At 48.4% G+C, this 21015-nt stretch overlaps 1 protein-coding gene across 1 annotated transcript in view; it reads right to left on the bottom strand.

The window, feature by feature from the left end:
• The window catches only part of CACNB3 (calcium voltage-gated channel auxiliary subunit beta 3), a 35034-nt gene extending 34633 nt beyond the window's left edge, over nucleotides 1-401 (bottom strand). The window contains exon 1 of the mRNA XM_066613357.1: nucleotides 202-401. Within this exon, the coding sequence (XP_066469454.1) occupies nucleotides 202-243 (42 nt within the window). The 5' untranslated portion in view covers nucleotides 244-401. The remainder of the gene's footprint in view (nucleotides 1-201) is intronic.
• Nucleotides 402-21015: the final 20614 nt, after the last annotated feature.

Raw genomic sequence — 21015 nt, 5'->3', positions numbered from 1 at the left:
TTGTAACGAGGATGGGGGGAGCGATCGGGGGGATCTAGGGAGAGAGGGGCCGCCCGCGCACGGCCCGGGTGCTTATGGGGTGGCTGGAGGTGCGCAGAGAGAGGAATGGGGCGGAGAAGGCAAGGCAAGGCAAGGAGGGCTGAGAGCCCGCTCGGCGTGGCGGGAGGTGGCGCGGCGTCTGCGCGGTGCCTGTTAAGTTACCTCGTTGAGCAGGAAGGTTGCGCTGGAGTCAGAAAAAGACATAGACGGACGGGGAGGGAGCCGGCCGGCCGGCGGGGCCCGGGGTGCGGTGCGGTGCCAGCTGGGAAGGAAGGAAGGAGGGAGGGAGCGCCCCCCGCCCCCGCTGCTCTCCCTGCCGCGCCGCTCGCTGGCTGGCTGGCTTGCAAGCGCCTTCCCCGCTCTCGCTCCCTGCTCGCCTGCCGGCTGGGCTCGCTCTCTCCTCCTCCTCCTCCTCGCTGTGCGCGCCGCCGCGCGTCCCCCTCCAGAGCGCTCCCCCTCGCCAGCCTCTCCGCCTCCTGCTACGCGCCGTGTCGATAATGGACTCGGGGACGTGCCAGGCGCTATATAATCACATTAGCGGGGGGGGGTGCGCCCGGGCAGCGGGCGAGCCAGCCTCCTATGGCGTCCAAGCCCCCCAGCCCAGCCCGGCCCAGCCCAGCCCGCCTCCCAGCCAGTGATCTCCCCCTTCCCCACCTATGACCCTCTCCCAGCAGCAGCAGGGTAGGGATTTCTCTGGGCTGGCTGGAGAAGGAGGGAGAGAAGCTGCTGCGGGAGGGGGGCACCCAGAATCGCTCCCTCCTCCCCCTCTCCCAGATTCTCTTCCGGGCGGCAGAGATAGGGGAAAAGGGGGCATTGCAAAGCCAGGAGGCTGGAAGAGGGCTGGAGGCCGGTAGACCCCTTCTTCCCACCCACCCGGCAATGCTGACTTACAGCGCAATCCTATCCACACATTCCTGGGAGTAAGCCCCATTGATTCTAATAGGACTTACTTCTGAGTAGACATGCCTAGGAGTGGGCTCTGTGGCTGCAATCCTATCCACGCTTTCCTGGGAGGAAGCCCCACTAAGGGGTCTTACTTCTGAGTAGACATGCCTAGGATGGGGCTGTTAGGGCACAATCCTAGGCAAGTCTACTCAGAAGTCAGTCCCATTGTGTTCAGTAGAGCTTACTCCCAGGAAAGTGTGCATTGGACTGCAGCCTCAGTGTGTGCCACGGCTCACCATCGCTCACCTGATTTTAAGGCTAGACAAAATAATGGAACAGATAAAGAATAACTGAATACCAAAGCAAGTGCAGAGAGAGTGCATTTTTATACCTACAGACAGGCCTGTGCCTTGGCATCTCTCTTTCTAGCACTGAGTACTAACCCTACCCTTTCCCCTGCCTAGCCCCATGGCAGGAGAACATCACATCTTCATAAAGTCCTTCCCCTCCCAGGGTCCTGATACTCCTTCTATTGCTTTCTGTTGCCACATTCCCCCACTCCCTTTGCTGGAATTTGAGTCTGGCTACTACCTCCACTAGACTTGCCCCAATTTCATATAGCACTCCCTGGCGGATGGACCAGATCTGTATTAATTGGGATTAGATCTCCCTTGCTAGAGAGTTGCATTTTTTAACAGGAAATATATACTGTACAGTACTGTAATCATTAGACCCTAGTTTAAGCCCTGTGATGGACTGCTGGAGGGTGTGTACTGGAGCTGGCTTTTAAGATCCATTAAAATTAAAATGTGCAAGAGTAACTGAATCTGAGAAGGGGAGACAGATAGGGCTCAACTATTGCCCCCTGACTCTTTTACTGGGAATGGATGGTGGGTAAGAACTGCAGCCTGGAGGCAGAAAGTGCCCCATTACCTGCAGCCTAGAGGCATAGTTCTATCCAGGCATATTGGCATGAAGGAAAAAGAGGAGAAAAATATTGTTGCTATGGCATAGGGCAACCCTTTGTGACTGAAAATTTGGAAGTGATGGATGTGTGGAAATAACATTGGGCTGCAGTTAGATGATGCTCTGGTGGTGGATGGGAGGAGGGCTGGAGTCCTGGGCTAGCTTCTGAGTTGACCATATGGGACCAACATTGTCAGGAGAAAAACTGGAGTGCTGAGTGATTCAGAAAGAACATCATTACCTCAGGAGATACAGTAGACACTGTACAGTTGACCCTGATCAACTTATAGGCAAGGGGAGGCAGAGGGGGCCTTACCCACTCACCATTTATACTGGCTCCCTTAGTTACTGTTTTTAGAAAGCCACAGAGGGCCCATCACTTGGCTAACATTGTAGGGAATACGGGCTTTGAGATTCCATTAAGAGCAACCTACCACCTTCTCCATAATTCTAGAACAGGGGTGTCAAACATAAGGCCCCAGGGGCTGAATGCAGCCCCCGGAAGCTTTTTATCTGGCCCTCAGGCTCTCTGCTGCTGAGGTGTTACAGCTGAAAAGGCAGCCCACATGAATATTGAGCTTTCCCAAATCTTGAAATATGATCAAGATTTGCATACTTTCTCTTCTGTTATTTGCAGTTAATGAGTTTCTATATGAGAACAGGGTCTGATTTTTGTCCATTAGTTTCTTAATGATGTCAATTCCTGCTTAATGACATCACATCCGGCCCTCAGCTGGAGCCCTGAATGCTAACTTCGGCCCTCTATGAAACGAGTTTGACACCCCTGTTCTAAAGCTACAGCTGAACCATTTGCTGACTGAATAATTATTGGCTAAGGCAGTGGTTCTCAAACTCTCTGGGAGAGTTTGAAAGCCACTAAGTTCTTGCGTGGGTGGGAGGGGGGAGGCAGCAGGGGTGGGGGAAGGCAGCAGCGCAATCTCCAGGATCATGCCACTCAGGGGCGCTGCAGGGGCTTGGGTACACATACCCAAGCCCCTGCAGCCTCCCGGGAATGCAGGGAGCCCGGCGCAACCTGCAGCAGGGCTCCCAGCAGCAGTGAAAGTAGATGCGGAGCGATCGCACCCCGCCTCTGCTGGAAGTGGAGCATGATCGCTCCGCATCTACTTTCACTGCTACGGGGAGCCCTGCTGCAGGTTGCGCTGGGCTCCCTGCATCCCTGGGAGGCTGCAGGGGCTTGGGTACGTGTACCCAAGCCCCTGCAGCCCCCCTGAGTGGTGCAATCCTGGGGATCGCACCGCTGCCCCCTCCCTGCCTCCAGGCTGCCCCCGCCCCTTAAGGGGCAGGGGCCAGGGCCCGCAGGCTGGGGTGTCGCAACACCCCAGTTTGAAAAGCCCTGGGCTAAGGCAATCTTTGCCCTGCAGGGGGCCTTTGTTGTTGGGCAGGAATAGGAGGGGGTAATTGAGGACAAAGGACAGCACAACACACCCACTTGCTTCTCAGCTCACAAGGGGGTGATGCTCTTGCTTTGGTGTAGATTCTCACCACTGTGGCTGATACCAGATCAGTCTACCTGGGAATCAATCTCCTGACTAAGTTCACATCCCAGCCCACCTCTGCAGTATTTCCTATGCTAACTTTCCTATGCTGCAGTTCTCAGTTGTGCCGCTCAGACCCACTTTCTCCACTGCTCCTCCTCTTTTCCACCCTGCCCCAAGAGAAAGTGCCCCATTACCTCATTGAGCAAGAAGACACTGGAGTTGGAGAGAGACATGCAGGGTGTCTGCTTGGCTGGACGATAGTGATACTGACTGGCTCATGCACCTGACACCTTCCTCAAGAACACAGCCCAGCCCACTGTAACTCTCATGGGATGGGGAGTGAGCAGCCAGCAGACTCAGGGACACGAGCACATTGTGCAATGGTGCAGGAGCATGGCAGGTTCTTTACACACTGTTGGCTGGTGGCAGTGTATACAAACACCCTCACCCTATTGGCTCACAAGTTCTTTTGGGATAGAGTGTGTGTTCATGCATGCATGTTTTTAGGTCTATTCTGAGCTCTCCTCCTAAAGCCAAACAGCCAGTTGGCATGCAGGCCTCACTGTGGAACAGTGCCACCATCAGTTTGTGCAACAATACATTTAAGCATCACACGATCTCCTTCATGCCAACAGCTTGCGGCTCATCACCTCACTTAAATCTTTGCCATGCTTGGTGGGAGCACTCCACAAGATTCTTGTGGTCCTGTAACATTAAGGACACGTGTAACAATGATTCCCAAAAGATGGGGGGTCAGTCCTAGCAGGAGTTTTGTGCATCACTCTCCAGGCTGTTGAAAGTGGTTACTGGCTGCAGTACAGTGGGGTGTTAGCATCTGCACCAAGGACTGAAATGGAGAGGTAAGAAATAATGACATCTGGCTGGGAGAGCCCTCTAGTTCTGAGAACTGCTGTTGTATGAGTCATTGCACAGGGCTCAAGCCACCCAATCCAGTACTCAAGGCCTTTTGGTCCCATGCTTCTTCTGCTTACTTGGGTGGAAAGAATGCTTCTGCCGTGGCTCACTTCCATCATGTCCTGCCTTGGCTCTGTATCTAGGCCAGGATGGAAGCTCATGGCCCTCTACAGAACTGATTCTTGCACAGTAGGTACAACCATACCCATCAGTAATCCAATAGCATGTTTGGGGGGGAGGGGTGGCAAGCAGATGGTCATGGTAGCTTCCTTCCTCTCCCCCTCACTCTTCCCAGGACTCTCCAGGCCAGCACAGCATGTTACTGTATCATAGTGCTTTTGCAGGATCTATAATAAGAATACAAATGGCCAGAAAATAAATGCAGTGAATATTTCCCCATAAGCAGGGGATGAATGTCAGTGCCATCTCCTGCTGTTGCTCCCCTGCACATAGTACTCAGTGACATACTGTCCCTGCATCTGGAGGTTCAATGTAGCCACAACTGTTAATAGGCCCTTATGGACCTATAGTCCCCAATGAATGGTTAGAATCCACTTTTAAAGTCATCTAAGCCAGTGATCAACACCACCAAGCTTTGATCCTGAGCCCCCTGCTCCTACTCAGCAAGCTGCAGGAACTCTATGTGACCTGAAAGACTTTGCATCCAGGCAAAACCCATGAGAACATTTTTTCTGCTATGATGATAAACTTTACATAGTTAGACTTTCAGAGTTATTCTAAGACCCTCCTCCTATTCCCAGTCCCCATTCCCACCAGAATTCAAAACTCACTTAATAACTCCCAATAGTAGTCCTTTTTCCCATTGCTCCCATCCCCCTCCTTCCAATATAAGAAACATTCCACCACCTCCCAATATTAGCCCCCACTCTCCATGATCCCACAACCCCCCACCAGGTTCTGGGGTCCACTTTAAAAGTCATCTAAGCTAGTGACCAAGAGCACCCAAACTTCCCACCAGTGGCATCACTAGGATTGGTGTCTCTCGGTGCAGTAACTCATGGTGTCACCACATTAACCTTATTTATTTGTTTTACTATACAGTTTAACAGTACAGGTCACCCAACAAATCAGTAACCAACAAAAAAACCAGTGATCAACTTGATAACATTAACAGAACTGGAGTTCTAATATTAGCTGGATTCATGGAAATAAGAACTGACTCATACTAACATCTTATTGGTTCCATCCTGTGTCATAAAAACACCTGATTGGCTCTCAGAACAATAAGTCTCATTGGTCAATTTTGAGGAGGAAATTTTAAAAATCCACTTTTTGTTACATAAGACAGTTGTGTTTTCTTTTTCTAGTAATTTGGCTATGGTCCCCAACATTTTTTCACTTGCATACCCCTTGGCAGCCCATTTCCATAAATTTGTACCCCTCATATTAGCCCCACAAGGCATTCTAATACAGACCTGCCTTTTTCCGCCATTATTCAATTCTTTTTCAAGTACCCCTAAAGGTCCTTTTGACAGAACACAGATAACTCAACACAATGTGTTTAATTACATTCTGCATTAAATTACCTATCAATTGATATATAAAATGATAGTATTCATAAATATGAAGGTTTCCACAATTTTGGCCACTAGAGGGTGGCCCTGAGGGTGTCACCTCACTAACACCTGATTCGTTGCATATTGTCATAACAACACCTCATTTGATCTTGGAACAATGAGTCCCATTGGTCAGTTTTGAGTTAAGAAAATCCACTTTTTGTTACACAAGGCAGTTGTGTTTTCATTTTCTGGTTATCTGGCAATAACATTTGATAGAACACAGATAATTCAACCCAATATTTTTCATTGCATTACGCATTAAAGCAGTATTTCTCCCACCAGGTGGGTTGCAAGCCAATTTCAGGTGGGTCCCCATTCATTTCAATATTTTATTTTTAATCTATTAGACTTGATATTCCCATGGTATGTGACTGCATTTGGGGAAATGTTACAGACCTGTACTTTTAACAAGCTACATTCTTTTAACAAAGGTGGTCAATGGGACTTACTCCTGGGTAAGTGTGGGTAGGATTGCAGCCTAGGATTGTTTAAAAGTTTCCTGCTTGAGGATGTCACTTCCGGTCATGACATCACTTCTGGGGGGTCCTGACAGATTCTCACTCTAAAAAGTGGGCCCCGGTGCTAAATGTGTGAGAACCACTACATTAAAGTATGTATCAAATGATATAACATGATGGTATTATTCATAAAAACCAAGGTTGCCACAGTTTTGGCCATGAGTTGAGGATGCCACTCAACCCCCTCGCCCCCACTAGTTATGCCACTGCTTTCTCCCCAATTTCTATTCACTCTCCTGGCTCTGGTTATGTTCTCTTCTCCACTATGAATCTCCACTTATGATTTCCGCTTCCTCCTCCCTTCTCAGTGCAGTGCTTTATTTTCCTCCACAGAAATGACTGGCCGACATTCATGTTTGTCAGAAAAAATAAAGGGAGAAAAGCTGAGACTCCATTTGTTCCTTGCCCTTGAGGATCCCAGCCTGCTCCTAGCTGCATAACTCCTTCTTGGTTCTGTCTGATGGTCATTCTAAAATGTAATGGAACGTTGGGGGAGTGGAATGAAATGTTGCAAACTGGCTTCACATGAATGCGCTTTTCTCACTGCTTTAGAACAAGGATAAATTTAATTAAGCAGAGGTAATCAAGACAGGATGTAACATTCAGAATCTAGAGAATTCAGAACGATGGAACTGCACCCCCACTTCCTTCCACACTTGCAGACCGGAGAAACCAAGACAATTCCACCTGTATTTTTGCCCCAGTGTCCTCTGTTGGAAATGGAAAAGGCAAGAGAGATCCCCCTAGCAATCAGCCTCGCAATCCCCCTTTCCCTCCATCAGCCTCAGATGAGACCAAGATATTCACATGCCTGAAACTTCTGCTTCAGCTTCTTATGACGGACTCACTCTAGGACCTAAGCCTAAACCAAGCACTGTACCTGATTGGTTTGACTATTTCACTTTCAAAGTCTTTTGGTGTAGTTGTTACAGAGCAGATCTGCTACTGCATGTCCTTTCTTTGGGCATAAGAAAAGCCTGCTGGATCAGGCCAAGGGCCTTCTAATTCAGCCTCCTCTTTTGCACCAGCTGCCTCTGGGAAGCCAGCAGGTGAGAAAGGTGTACTCCTCTCCCACCATTGTTCCCCTGCAACCGGTATTCAGAGGTGGTACAAGGGTATTTGCTTCCTGGACAATTGTGTCATGGTCAAAGGAGTCCATTCATTGGCACCCATGGACATTCGTATCTAGGGTTTTGTTTTTGTTTATTATTATTATTATTATTTTGCGTCCTGGTCATTTGCGTCTCACTATAACTACTGGGCAGCAAACAAATTATAATTGTTATATAACCTAAGCCTCTTATCCCAGCCCTAACCCTAACTCTACCTTTGAGTGTTAAAAAAAAAAAGGATATCTAATATAAATATACATATGTTGGGACACAAAGGCAGCCATGGTAGTGTGCATCACCACAACTTGTGGTAACAAATTCCACAGACTAATATGTGCTCTGTGAAGTACCTCCTTTAGTATGTCCTAGATCTCTGACCAATCAGTTTTACAAAACTTGGTATTTGTGAGGGAGAAAAACTCTGTGCTCACTCACTCCACAGTATTCTATAAATCTAATTTTGTTCCACCTTAATTGTCTTGTTTCCAAGCTGAAAAGTCCAAGCATTGTAACCTTGTCTGACAAGGAAGACACTCCAGCCCTCAGATCATTTTCATTGCCTTCTTTTGCAACTTTTTCAGCTCTGTTATATGCTTCTTAAGGTAAGGCAACCAGAACTGTACACAGGATTCCAAATGTGGCTGCACCATTTATTTGTATGCAAATATTATAATAGCAGTCTTATTCTCAGTCCCTTTCCTCATCGCCTCTAGCACAGGAATTCCTTTCTTCACCAATGCCGCATACTGGGTTGACATTTACATTGAGCTGCCCACCAGGTTCCCAAGATTTCTTTCACGGTTTATCACCACAACGTCATCAGTGTCATGTAAAGTTGTAATGTTTAGCTTCCTAATAAGTTATGTACACTTATTGACATGGAACTGCATTGTTGTTTGGTTCCTGGTTCATCCAGTTTGGAGAGATCCTTTCGGAGCACTTAACAATCTGCATTTTTACCGTCCTGGATAGTTTGATGTCATCTGCAAACTTAGCCACCACGTTGTTGACCCCTAACTCCAGATCATTTATTAACAAGTTAAAAAGCAACGGTCCCAATATAGGTCTGTGGGGAACCCCACTTCTTATTTCTCTTTAGTGTGAAAATGGTCCATTTATTTCTATTCTCTGCTTTCTGTTCTTTATCCACTACCAATCAATAAAACAAACTGTCCTATTATGACTAAGAGCCTTTATTCAAGAGGCTTGGATGAGGGAGTTTGCTCAAAGCTTTTAGAAATGTCAACGGGATTGTCTCTGTCCACATGTCTAAAAATACTGAAAAAGATTAGTGAGGCAGAACTTAACCTTTGCAGAAACCATGCTGATTCTCCTTCAACAAGGCTTGTTCTTCTAGATGCCTCATACGTTTAACTTTAATTATAGTTTCCACCAGTTTGCTTAGAACAGATGTTAAAGCTGACTGGCCTGTAATTTCCTGGATCACTCCCTCCATCCCTTTTTAAATATCAGTGTTACATTGACTACCTTACAGTCCTCTGGCACAGAGTCTGACTTAAAGGACAAGTTATGTATTTTTGTGAGAAGACCAGCAATTTCCACATCTGAGTTCCCTACAAACTCTTGGATGGATGCCATCTGGAGCCAGTGATTTGTTAATTTTTAATTTGTTAATACATTCTAGAACCTCATCTTCTGACATTTCTATTTGATTCAGTTCTTCAGACTCCCTCCCTGGGAAGGTCCGTTCAAGCTACTTTATCTGCCCTATATCTTCTGGAGTGGAAACAGATGCAAAGAATTCATTCAGCTTCTCTGCAGTCTCTAGCCTCTTTAACTTTCTCTTTTATCACCTCATTATCTCATGGTCCAATCACCTCCCTGACAGGTTTCTTGCTTATGATGTATTTAAATGAGTTTTTAAACATTTGCCTTCATGTTTCTAGCCATGTGCATATTCTTTTTCAACATCCCTAATGGTCATCTTGTACTTCTTTTTCCAGAGATTGTGCTCCTTTGTGTTTTGAGACATACAAGTGGATAGAGAGATGCTCTTTTCTCTCTCACACAACACCAGAACCAGGGAACATCCACTAAAATTGAGTGATGGGAGAGTTAGCACAGACAAAAGAAAATATTTCTTTACCCAGCATGTAGTTAGTTTGTGAAACTCCCTGCCACAGGATGTGGTGATGGCATCTGGCCTCGATGCCTTTAAAAGGGGATTGGACAGATTTCTGGAGGGAAAGTCCATCCTGGGTTACAAGCCACGATGGGTATATGCATCCCTTCCAAGTTTAGAAGTAGGCTACCTCTGAATGCGAGAAGCAAGAGAGGGCAACAGGATGCAGGTATCTTGTGTGCTTCCTGAGGCATCTGGTGGGCCACTGTGAGATACAGGAGGCTGGATGAGATGGTCTTTTGGACTGATCCAGAGGGGCTCTTCTTATGTTCTTATGTGTTCTCTTTTAGGCAAAATTACTGAGGGAAGCCCTCTTGCCTTGTACCATCTCCTTGACTCGGCTTGTGAGCCATGCTGGCATCCTCCTGGTGCTGTGGCATCTTTCCTTCTCCATGGTATACATTTTTGTTGATCTAACATGCTGCCTATTGCTCCAGTGTAGAGCAGAGAAGATTCCCTTTGTTGAGCTCAGTAGTCCAAAGGATTCCGTGAAAGATATTAGGAATGCAGAATTCCACTTCAGTGCAGATTTATTCAGGCCTTGTCTCAAACTCTGAAGTTCACCTTACACCCCCTTCCCCTCTCCACCTGCACGTAGCAAGATTTGACCTATGCTCACTGATACTCCAAAGACACAGGGGGTGGACATTCAGGAGTCCCTCTGTCATTCTTTTGCCTTATCAACCCTATTGTGAGTCACTCTGCTTGGGAGAGTGGGGGAAACAGAGTGGAGTGTATGTATGTGGGGAATCCTTCCATTTGGCTGCGTCAGAACAACTTCATAAATAAGAAAACACAAAGCCAGGAGAGGTGGGGGTCAGAGTGGCTGCTAATGGAAGCTCTCAGATGCCAACAAGGGCCCTGGGGATACAAGAAGCATCTTCACTTTCCGAAAGAAGGGAGGGTGGATAGAGAAGAGGAGGCAGTGAGGGAGCCTTACTGTCTCACCATTTGGGTGGGAGGCAGATCCTGGATCTGGGCTCACCTCTGACAGGGATCTGAATCAAACAAGGGGGATCAACTACCAACCTTTTCCTCTTACATATGGCTGTAGGGTGATTTACACATTACACTGTACAATCCATGTACAGTATGCACAGATTGTGGATCTACTATATGCACATACCGTTTTTCCACACATGATGTTCAACACATGTACAACAGCATGCATAATAATCTATGCTGTACCTGTGAGGGGTCCAGTCCCTGAGTTCCATTTTTAAAAAATTAATGCTTGTACAGTCATTCACATGAAATCATGCTCATGAATAAAACATAATGCATGACTAACCATTGCACCTTTTGCTTGTCTGGTTGCTCCATTATAAATTGGGGTGATCAGCATAAGAGCCCCTACCAAAAATAGTTTCCCAGCTCAGATATACCCTTTCACTGTTTTAATATGTTAGTGGTTCCAATTTTAACCCAGGACTGTACTTATCCAAAGGAACCCTTTAGGGAGGGTGGGAGCACTTTCAGTCTCAGATAATGCGATGATTCCTCCACAGTACCTATACCTCTGGTTATAATGAGGTATAAAAAGCCACAACTAATGCTCTTAAAGTGCATTGCTTTTTGGCAATGCACTTCTCAATAGGTCCCAAAGCAGACCTTTGAATCTTTCTTTGAATCGGGTTGCCAACTGACCAGGAAAAAAGACCCAGCCTGCTCTTGTGCCACCGATACAGCCTGCAACAAGCTATGGCCTGGATCAAATGACCTCTCTCTTCCTTAGGAGAGAGGCAGCTAGTTGGCAAAGATGTGGAAGTGAAATCTGTGTGAGGAAGACCTTTTTGGAACCAAACAAGAGAGGTGACACAGCCACCTGAACCACTGGCCCCATGGTTGTGGGCTGTAGCTCAGAGATGACAAGTTAATTTTTCCCAGCATCTCTGTTCCTGGAAGACCTCCAGTAATAAACAGTAACGGGCTAAATGGCCCAAAGGTCTGATGCAGTTTAAGGCAATGTCATATGTATGGTGCAGTGAGGGATGAGGCATTTTAATATTTCATATAATGAGCTCACACAACCTGCAAGACCCTGCTGGTGCTCAGAAGGCAGTTGTGACTCCACATTCTAACAAGGTCCCCCATTTCAGCTGTAGCTTAGAGGCCCAGCACAGGCTTAACGCCTGCCTTTGTCTCCAGCTGGACTGAGAGCAGTTGCCCACCTTGTCACCCTGCCAGCTGGTATTTCAGAAGACTCAGCATCTCCGGATGCTGTCCTCTGACACAGCATTTGCTAGATATAAAAATAGCGAGACAGATCCAGGCAGCACTCTCTGGCCAGCTCGCTTCCTGCTGACTCTCACAAGCTTTGATGGATGCCACAAAGTCCTGCTTAGCTCCACCATGTGCTTAGCAAAGTCAACACTGGTGCCTCCCTAGCTGACATCTGAGAGACTGCACAGGGAGTTCCTTTAAGTTGCCTTGGCAGGGGAAAGCTGGGGTAGAAATATTTTAAATAAATTCACCATCCCCACAGTGTGTGCGCATGGCGAACTGGATCTGATTATTCAACCTCAAACAGGTCTAGTGGGTTAAAGCTGCAGGGTGGAAGCTAGGAAACCTAAAGTGCTTACTAGGTCCAGATGAAGGTTCTAGTGCAAAGTTGCCAAACAAAAGACCTGCGGGCCAGATGGAGCCCCTGGAAGCTCATTTTTTGGGCTCCATGGTAATTGGGCTCTCCCAGAACCATCCTTTCAGCAGTGCCTCGTCTAAGAACATAAGTGCCCTGCTGGATCAGGCCAAAGGCCCATCTAGTCCAGCTTCCTGTATCTCACAGTGGCCCACTGTGACAAGACAACAAAAGACCTGCATCCTGGTGCCCTCTCTTTCATTCTGCCAAGGCATCACTTCATAGAGCACCTCGCAGCTGTTGAGCTGCTAAGTGATGCTGCGGCAGAAGTGGTGCTGCTGAAGGGACGGCTTGCGTGATACTTGGGCGTTTCCATACCTTGAAGTGTCTGACACTGGTGGAGAGAAAAGTAAGGTAGAAATGTTTCAATCAATCAAATGGAGTAGGAAAAATGAGCCTGAGGTATCTCATGGCCACTGCAAGATACAGGAAGTTGGATGAGATGGGCCTTTGGCTTGATCCAGCGGGGCTTTTCTTATGTTCTTATGAGCCACATTTAACTGAGTGGTAGCAGAGCAAGGAGGGGGCTTCTTCTGTATTGGCTTCTGTGGACTCATTTCCTTCTCAGGGATGTGACTGGGAGCTAGGACTCCTGGTTTATTTTCTTATGAGCCGTTTTAAACATTACAAAATTCTTGCATGGAAAACAATGCAGAGTAGAAAGCACTGTTCCTAATGATGGCCTGCATATAGACCGTCATGCACATGGGTGCATTTCCCTGCATATGTCTGGGTGTGCACTGGGAAGCTGTGATTAGTGGAGCTTTCCAGCATGTATATAACACATAGACCAATTGACATGCAGGTTATGTGTTTTCCACAGATAAGTGCTTTCTGTGTTGGATTTGAAGTAACACTGAATGGGGGAAATATGATCCATTCTAGAGAGCTGGGAGCCAGAAATTTCATTTGGTTGGGTAGGTGGTTTCCTGGCTTCCTCCCAGAAGAAGCCTTTCCAGTTTACTGACTGTGAGCTCATGTAGCAAAGACAACTTGGATTTTCTCTGCCTTGGAAATGGGTCAGATCCAGTTGTGAGTTTTCAAGTAGAGGTTAATGGGGCATGAGACTCTTTGCAGAGCCAGCCCAAATCCTCCTGGCACCCGTGGCTGTGTGCCCAAAACTGCCTCCCTCCACCTGGTGATCTGCCAGCCTCTGCCCCTTCCACTTCCTGAACTGGAAAAAGAAAAGTGGGGTGGGGTCAAAGAGGAAGTGTGAAGGAGAAGATACTCTAGCCCAGCACTCTCCTCTCTTCCACACTTCCTCCCACTCCATCCCCCATTTCCTTTTCCAATGTAGGGGGTGAGAGGAAGCGGAGAAGACAAGTGAGTGCCCTTGCCAGTCTGCTGCCTGAGGCAACTGCCTCAATCAGCCTCACAGGTGGCCCACCCTGCTCTTGTAAGGATAGTCTGACTGAATGTCAAGGAGGAGAGCAGAGATTCTATACTTAGTATGCAGAAAAAAGAAATTCAGCAGGGGCACCTTTTCTCACCCTGCCACAATTCCACACAACTATTAAAGGTGCAGGTGAGTTAGCTGTTGGCTGCCTTACCCATAAATCACATTCTATGATAAGCACACCTTAGCCCTAATTTCAGATAGGTTGATCAGTGATTGATATTCTTGAAAGGTACTCTGCACATTCTAGGTGCCACTCTTTCATTTACTCTTTCCCCATATGTTCTAGGTCTGTGCCCTGGTCACAAAAACAGGCTCTGGGGATCAGCTGGGTTTGCCAGCTGACCAGAAAATAACAGCTTAGCCTTCTCTTGTGCCTTTGACAGCCACTTGATTGGCAGAAATCGGCAGCAAAGCTTGTCACAGCATGATTGCCTGCCAATGTTTGTACATTCAGCTGCTGCTTAAATCCACATCTCTTGTGGCCAGTTGGAAAGCTGGCAACCATATCGTAAACCATGGTGAGCCCTAACTCAACTAGGCCAAGAACAGAGCTTTCCTACCGTCCAAGACGTATTTCTTGTTTTCTTGTACCTTTGGTTTCAGGCTGTTTGAGAACATGGGATCAGCGGACCCCATCCCTCACACTAAGGAATTCTGAACTCAGGCCCATGCAACAAACACAGGATTGGGCCAACAGCATGTCTAAGCATCTCACGCCCACCGAAATGCAGCAAAGGCTGTCACTGAAATGACAGGGACTTGTGTGTGTGGTGTCTCTTCCCCCCCTTCACTTTCTCTATCTTGTTCTGCTCCACAGAGTCCCCTACGTTTTCCCTGCAGTGTGTGGGGGTGTAGACAGGAGAAGAGCAGGGAGGGGCACCTCCCCAAATCAAGAGTCTCCAAAATTAGGGCATCTTGCAAAGCAGCTCCAGCAGTGCATGAATTATTGAGGAGCATGCAGAGGACTGCCAGGTGGTTTGGGAAATGAGGGGGTGGAGGCAAGTACGGGGTTATCCAGGGGCAGAGGCAAACACGGGGTCTTGGAGATGCAGCTGGCAAGGCGGAGGGGTCTTGCCAACTCAGCGCTCCAGACCATATTGCTGGCTGAGTGCAGGGTTGGTCCAAATATGTACCAGGGTGGGACCCTGTGCTTAGCCAGAAAATCCTCTTTGTGGAACGCAGTCTCTCTTCATGCAGTTCGAGATGTGGGTGCAATTTGTACAAGTTCCCTTCTGTTTAATCCTCACAACAACCCTGTGAGGGGGGTTAGACGGAGAGAGAGCGGCTGGTCCAAAGTCACTCAGTGAGCTTCATGGCTGAGTGGGGATTTGAACCAGGCTCCCTAGTCCTAGTTTGACACACTGCCTATTTGCCTTTACTTGTGCACCCCCCCCCCTCGGGATCCTCTTTCCCCTGAATCCATGCATGAAAGTTCTTTCTTGACCCTAGGCTTTCAAGAGGCTCACCGGCTCAAATCACGGGATTGGATAAACCGTGGGGAAAATTGGGGCTGCAATCAGGAAATCCCTTAGGATGAAGCACAACTACACATGTACACAGCACCATCATATACAGTACAACAAGATGCAGATGGGGAATGGCAACATTTGTTTTTATCTAGGGCACACACTGGCTCCACACGGTCTGTTCCAGAGGAAGGATGGGAGCTGGCTGGGAGTGACCCAGGAAGTAATGGGGAGGGGAACCAATCTCTGGGAGTTTCTATAATGGATGCCTGATTTGGAAAGATAATATGAGGATCAAACTACGTAATTCTGAGTGCTAGTGACAGAGCCCATGAGAGGGAGTTGCAGTGGGTGCATCGGACCTGGGCCTGGGGTCAATAAAGGGGCCCAGAAGCTAAAGGAGGGGAGCTGAAAATTTCCTGGGATCTCAGAAAATGTTTGTATATACAGGTGGGGCCTCAGTATCCACAGGGAATCCATTCTTGGGCCCCCTACAGATACCAAAAACTGCAGATAATCAAATTCGTGTTTTCACCACTTTAAGCCCCATGGAGACAACTGGAGCAGAGCTCTGGTTGCCTCTGGGGGACTCAGGTTGGGCCAAGCCCCGTGGATATGAGGCCCCACCTGTATTGTGTGAAGACTAGCATTCACATTTTGTGTATATAGCTTTACACATCACAATTTGTAGAAATTATGATTCAATGGAGAAGGGAAGGGGCCCCAAAGAAACTTTGTACCCCCTGATAAAATTCCTCCCAGAAGAAGCGTTGGCTAGTGGCCCTGCCTGCCAATGGGCCTGAACCATTCTGATGAATTCAACTGGAGGACAACAGCTGTCTGAAAATCACAAGCATCTGGCACTGTGGAGCAAATGGAGGGAGACAAGCTTCTTGTTGACTCACCAGCCTGGAGGCAAATTCCAGAATAACAACACTGAAGGCCAATTTGCACAGCTCCTCTGCAGGTGGGCAGCTTCTTTCCTTGATCGGACTTTGTAATCAGCAAAGGGGTTTTCTGAACAGGATAGCATGAACACAATCCATGATTTGTACACAGTCTCACAACCTTAGCGCACATAGCAGGCATCAGAAGAGGCATGAGAGAAATTGGGGGTGCCTCTTAAGAGGGCACTTGCCATCTGCAGTTTTGAAAAATATACAGGTGTGCACTCTTAACCATGGGGGTTCCGTTCCAGAATCCCTTGTGGATACCTGAAAGTGCGGATATGGGCGAATGCCCATTCCCATGGTCCAGGGGGCACCCCCTCTTCTGGAGGTGAGGGGAGCTATGCCTCCGGAGAGGAGTCTGAGCTCAGCAAAAGGCCATGGACATCTGTCCCTGGTCTCTGCCAGGCTCAGACTGAGCTAGACAGCTCAAAAAATGTGACTTTCGGTTTCACAGAGAAACCAGAAGTGACATTTTTAATGCTTTAAAAGATAGTGGGTGGCCCAGGGAATCCCTCCCTGGCCTCTGCTGAGCTCAGATTGCCCTCCAGAGGGGAGTACGGGGGTTCGCATGCTGGGGGCCCCCTGGACCCGATCTGTGGATAACTGAATCCACTTATATGGGATCCCCCCTGTGTATGCCACATTTATATTACAGACAGGTCAGGGTGTCAGTTGACCAGGAAGAAATTGGATGGCCTGCTTTTGCACGTTTCACAGCAGCTTGGTTTGAAGAAATTGACTGTTGAGCTTTGCTCAGCTCCAAAATGGACATTTTCACCTGTCATTGATGAAACATCAAGTTGCTGTTACAGACACAGCTACTATGGCCAGTAGAAAAGCCGGCAACCCGAGTCACAGAACAAACTTGCTCAGCCTAAATAAATTAGCTTATTGTGGGGGCCATGGAAGTACCCAAGATCATATCCAAATTAGAAGCGATTGTGGAAGAGGACCAAGCGAGGTCACTTTGGTTCACTGGACCACAGCTTCATCAGAAGTGACATCGATGATGATGCAAGAGTGGTGCAGCCAACCTTCTCCACTAGAGTTATTGTTGTGGGGGAGGGGGAAGGCAGCCCCTCAACCTGAGAGGTATTACTTGGGGAGGGTGACTGCCCGAGGACTCCCTAGCACTGTCAAGAGGGAGAGCTTTGGAAGCTGACCGAGGAACCAGCCTCCAAGCTGAACAGTTCAGCACAGGAAAAGGGATGTTTACCCCTCTCTTCTCCATACTGTCTGGGAGAGTTCCTTTTCCCCCCTTGTTTGTTATGTTTTTATCCCACTTTTCATGGGAAAAATTGGCTCCTGAGGTGCCTCGAAGCAATTAAAATACCGCACAATGTGCTACTGAGGGAGGAGGGCTCTCAGCTGGAGCTGTACCACCATGGAGGGGTGCTGGACTGGCACTGCCACTCCTCCCCCCCCCCCCCCCATTCTGAGGGCCTCAGTGATAGCAGTTGCTGAAGAAGGGAAAAAATTGGTCCTGGAAAATTGGTCCTCCAGCCTTGCTGCCTTTGTTGAACAGAGTGGGGAAACTGGACCTTCTGCATCCAGCCCCCCTCCCTGCTTTGGCATTGTCAGGGGCTCTCATTATTCTGGGAAGACTCTGCAGATGCAGATGCTCTGCAGATGAGATGCCCTCATCCAAAAGGGCTTCTTTTTTGTCTCTTTTCACCATTGTTTGAATTGTGTTGAACCAGCTCTTCCTGCCCTCCTCCCAACATTTACACCCCATCTCTCTTAACAACCCACCCAACCAATAGATGGATCCAAGTACATTAATGAACAATCTCCTTTAAAACTATAGTAGCAATATTTTGCTGCAGACCTGAATAGTTCTCCAAGGACATAGGAATCCTATCTTACTCAGAGGTGGTCCCATTTTGCTGCCCTGCAGGTTGACATGGGGCAATCTAGTTTGTCACTGGAGAGAATGGCTGGTAGTAGACTATTCCAACCCTCTGTTCTGAGATGAGCCCACCCTGTCACTTTTCTACCCTTTTGCCTGCCCCCTCATGCTTTCTAGCTCTCCTTTCTTGCAAAAGACTTTCTGTCCATCCGTTTACCTTGAGGACCAGAAGAGCTCTACAGATGGCTGCCAGAAACCCTTCACTCTTCCAACCTTCTGTGCTCACAGCCAGACCAGTGGCGTCACTAGGATTTGCGTCACGCGGTGCAGGAGGCCTGTGCGTCACCCCATGTAGTGGGCGGGGCAATGCCCCAGGTGGGTGTGGAGATGTACCAACACCCCACCCCCACTGGGTTTTTGGCTGCACCTTTTGTTATAACACAGATATTTCAATGTGGTTTGTTTCATTGCTGTAATGTCCATGGCAGGAGGAGGCCCTGCCCCTGGGGTAGCTACAGAGCGTGGGGGGCTTACCCGGTCGATGTGTAGTGGTCGGCAGTGGAATGAAGGACAGGAGGCAGATACAGTTGTTCTACATCAGGGGTGTCCAAAGTTTTTGGCTGGAGGGCCACATCATCTCTCTGACACTGTGGGGCCGGAGGGAAAAAAAGAATTAATTTACATTTAAAATTTGAATAAGTTTGCATAAGTTTACATAAATGAATATATTAAAGATGAACTTATATGAATGAATGAAGGTCTTGCAAAAGCTCAATGCCTATAAAAGGCCTTGCACAAAGCAAGGTTGACCTTTCCTTTGCTGTCTCTGCTGCATCACAGACATGAAACAGCAAGCAGTGGAGGGAGACTTCATCCCACAGCTCACGTGAGAGGTCAAACTGTCGTCCTCATGCTGAGAGCAGTTGCGTCGGGCCAGTGCGGGCTCCAGCAGATCTCCAGAGGGCCAGAGGCTCATTGGAAACTGGGGGCTCCCTGAGGGCGCATTGAGAAGCCTCAAGGGCCGCATGTGGCCCCAGGGCCAGGGTTTGGGCACCCCTGTTCTACATAGATGGTTTTACATCAGCCGTTTTACATTCATGGGGCCTGTTACTTCACAGGCCACCGTACATTACGCAGACTCGTGCCGTCATCATCCAATAGACTCTAGTCCCGACCCTTTCCACCCCTTTGTGGTTCCAGCCTGAGCTCTCCGACCAGTGTCCCTTGGCCAGGGGTCCAGGCTCTTGATGGCTGCAGCACTGCGGGCTGGGTCAGGCTGGTTGACCTTGGGAGGTCCCCGATACCTCTGTGCTTGCCCTCCGCTCAACTGGCCATCCCAGGGTATAGGTGGCTGTGAGACCTTGTCTCTCCTGGGTTCGCCCCCAGGGTCCAGGCGGGTCCTGGGTCAGGTAGATCTCCGCACCAGCCTCCTCTCTCCAGGACGGAAGTCCACACAACCCCTCTGGGGGCCTCACTCTTTCCCCTTAGGCAGGGGTGGTGACTATCCCCCTTTGGTACCCTCTGGCCTTACTCCCCTCTGGAGAGGAGCAACCTCTCCCTTTGCTCTCCAGGCTCCTTATGAAGCCACCCTCAGGTTTGTCCAGCCCCACCCCTTCTGACCACGTGCCTGCTTGCTGTTCTCAGCTGGTCCTCGGCCCTACTCCCAGGTAGGTGTTCTGCTGAGGACCCCAATCCTGATAGCACTTGGTCTTACCCCGAGGAGGCCTCTACTCTTGAGGAGACCCCTTCTCCTGGGGAACTCCTGGCCACCAAGGCTGGGCCCAGGTGACAATTGCATTCTGCATGAAATTATGCATTGATTGATATATAACATGATGGTCTTATTCCTCCAAATTCTGATTTTAGTGATTTTGAAAACTTATAGAGTCTCTCTCTCTCTCACACACACACCCATATCAACTTACTAACACCTTATTGCAGCAGTTCTCAAACTTTTAGCACTGGGACCTACTTTTTAGAATGACAATCTGTCCAGGACCCATTGGAAGTGATGCCATGGCCAGAAGTGACATCATCAAGTAAATTAAAATAAATAATTATAAATAATTAAATTAAAATAAAATAAATAAGGGGGAGCCAGTCCTGTTCCACCAAGTGAATCTACTCTCAAGTAAGTCCTATTGTGGTCAATGGGGCTTACTCTCAGGAAAGTGTGGGCAGCCTGTGAGCCCAAGCCTATGCATGTCTATTCTGAAGTAAGTCCCATAGTGGTCAATGGAGCTTACTCTGTAGTCTGCCTGCAATAACCCCCCCCCCCCAAAAGAATCAGTGAGATTTCCAGCCCTCCCCAGTGCCCAGTTTAAAGTTCTTCTATTTCAGGCATATCAGAATAAAGACCCTCCTGGCTTTGCAAGGGCAAAATAGAAAACTTTGCCCTTACCATTAAAGCCTCTTTTTTGGTGGGGAGGCTGCCTTCTGGAGCAGCTCCATCGGATTAAGACCCTTCTGGTGTCCTCACATTCCCCTTTGCCTGGCCTGACCACCAGTCAAGGCACGTCTGCCTACTCGCAAGTAAACACGACTGTGAGGCTGCTTTGTTTTCCACAGGCCTCCTTAGACTGGGAGGGAGGCAGCTGGGAAGGGGGAACCTCCTTCTCCGGTGTTTGTGGGGGCTGCACTCATTGGATGAGGACCATTCTGACGTCCTCATCAACCTGCCTCAACTAAGGCGAGTCTGCCTACTCGCGAGTAAACGCAGCCATGTGGCTTCATTTTGGGCTCAGACTCGCAGCTGGGAGGGGGGAGCTTCTTTGGTGTTTTTTTGGGGCTGCATTCATTGGATCAGGGCCATTCTGGTGTTGTTGCCTTTCCGACGGACTATGGCAAGTACGCCTACTCGCGAGTAAACACGCGCTACGGCTCATTTTCACTTTCCAGAGGAGCCATGCATTTTTTCCTTCCGGTTTTTTGGCCATAACTTTTGAACAAAAGGAGCGATTTCAATCCTGTTTGTTGCACTGCACTCCGCTGGCCATTCTGCATTCAACAGTGTATGGCATGAGACGATAGCTCCTAACCCCACAACGTTGGCACGT

Source organism: Tiliqua scincoides, chromosome 2, assembly GCF_035046505.1.
Source record: "Tiliqua scincoides isolate rTilSci1 chromosome 2, rTilSci1.hap2, whole genome shotgun sequence".
NCBI lineage: Eukaryota > Metazoa > Chordata > Lepidosauria > Squamata > Scincidae > Tiliqua > Tiliqua scincoides.
The sequence above is the reverse complement of the archived record's forward strand: the minus strand, read 5'-3'. Positions and strand labels throughout refer to the sequence as shown.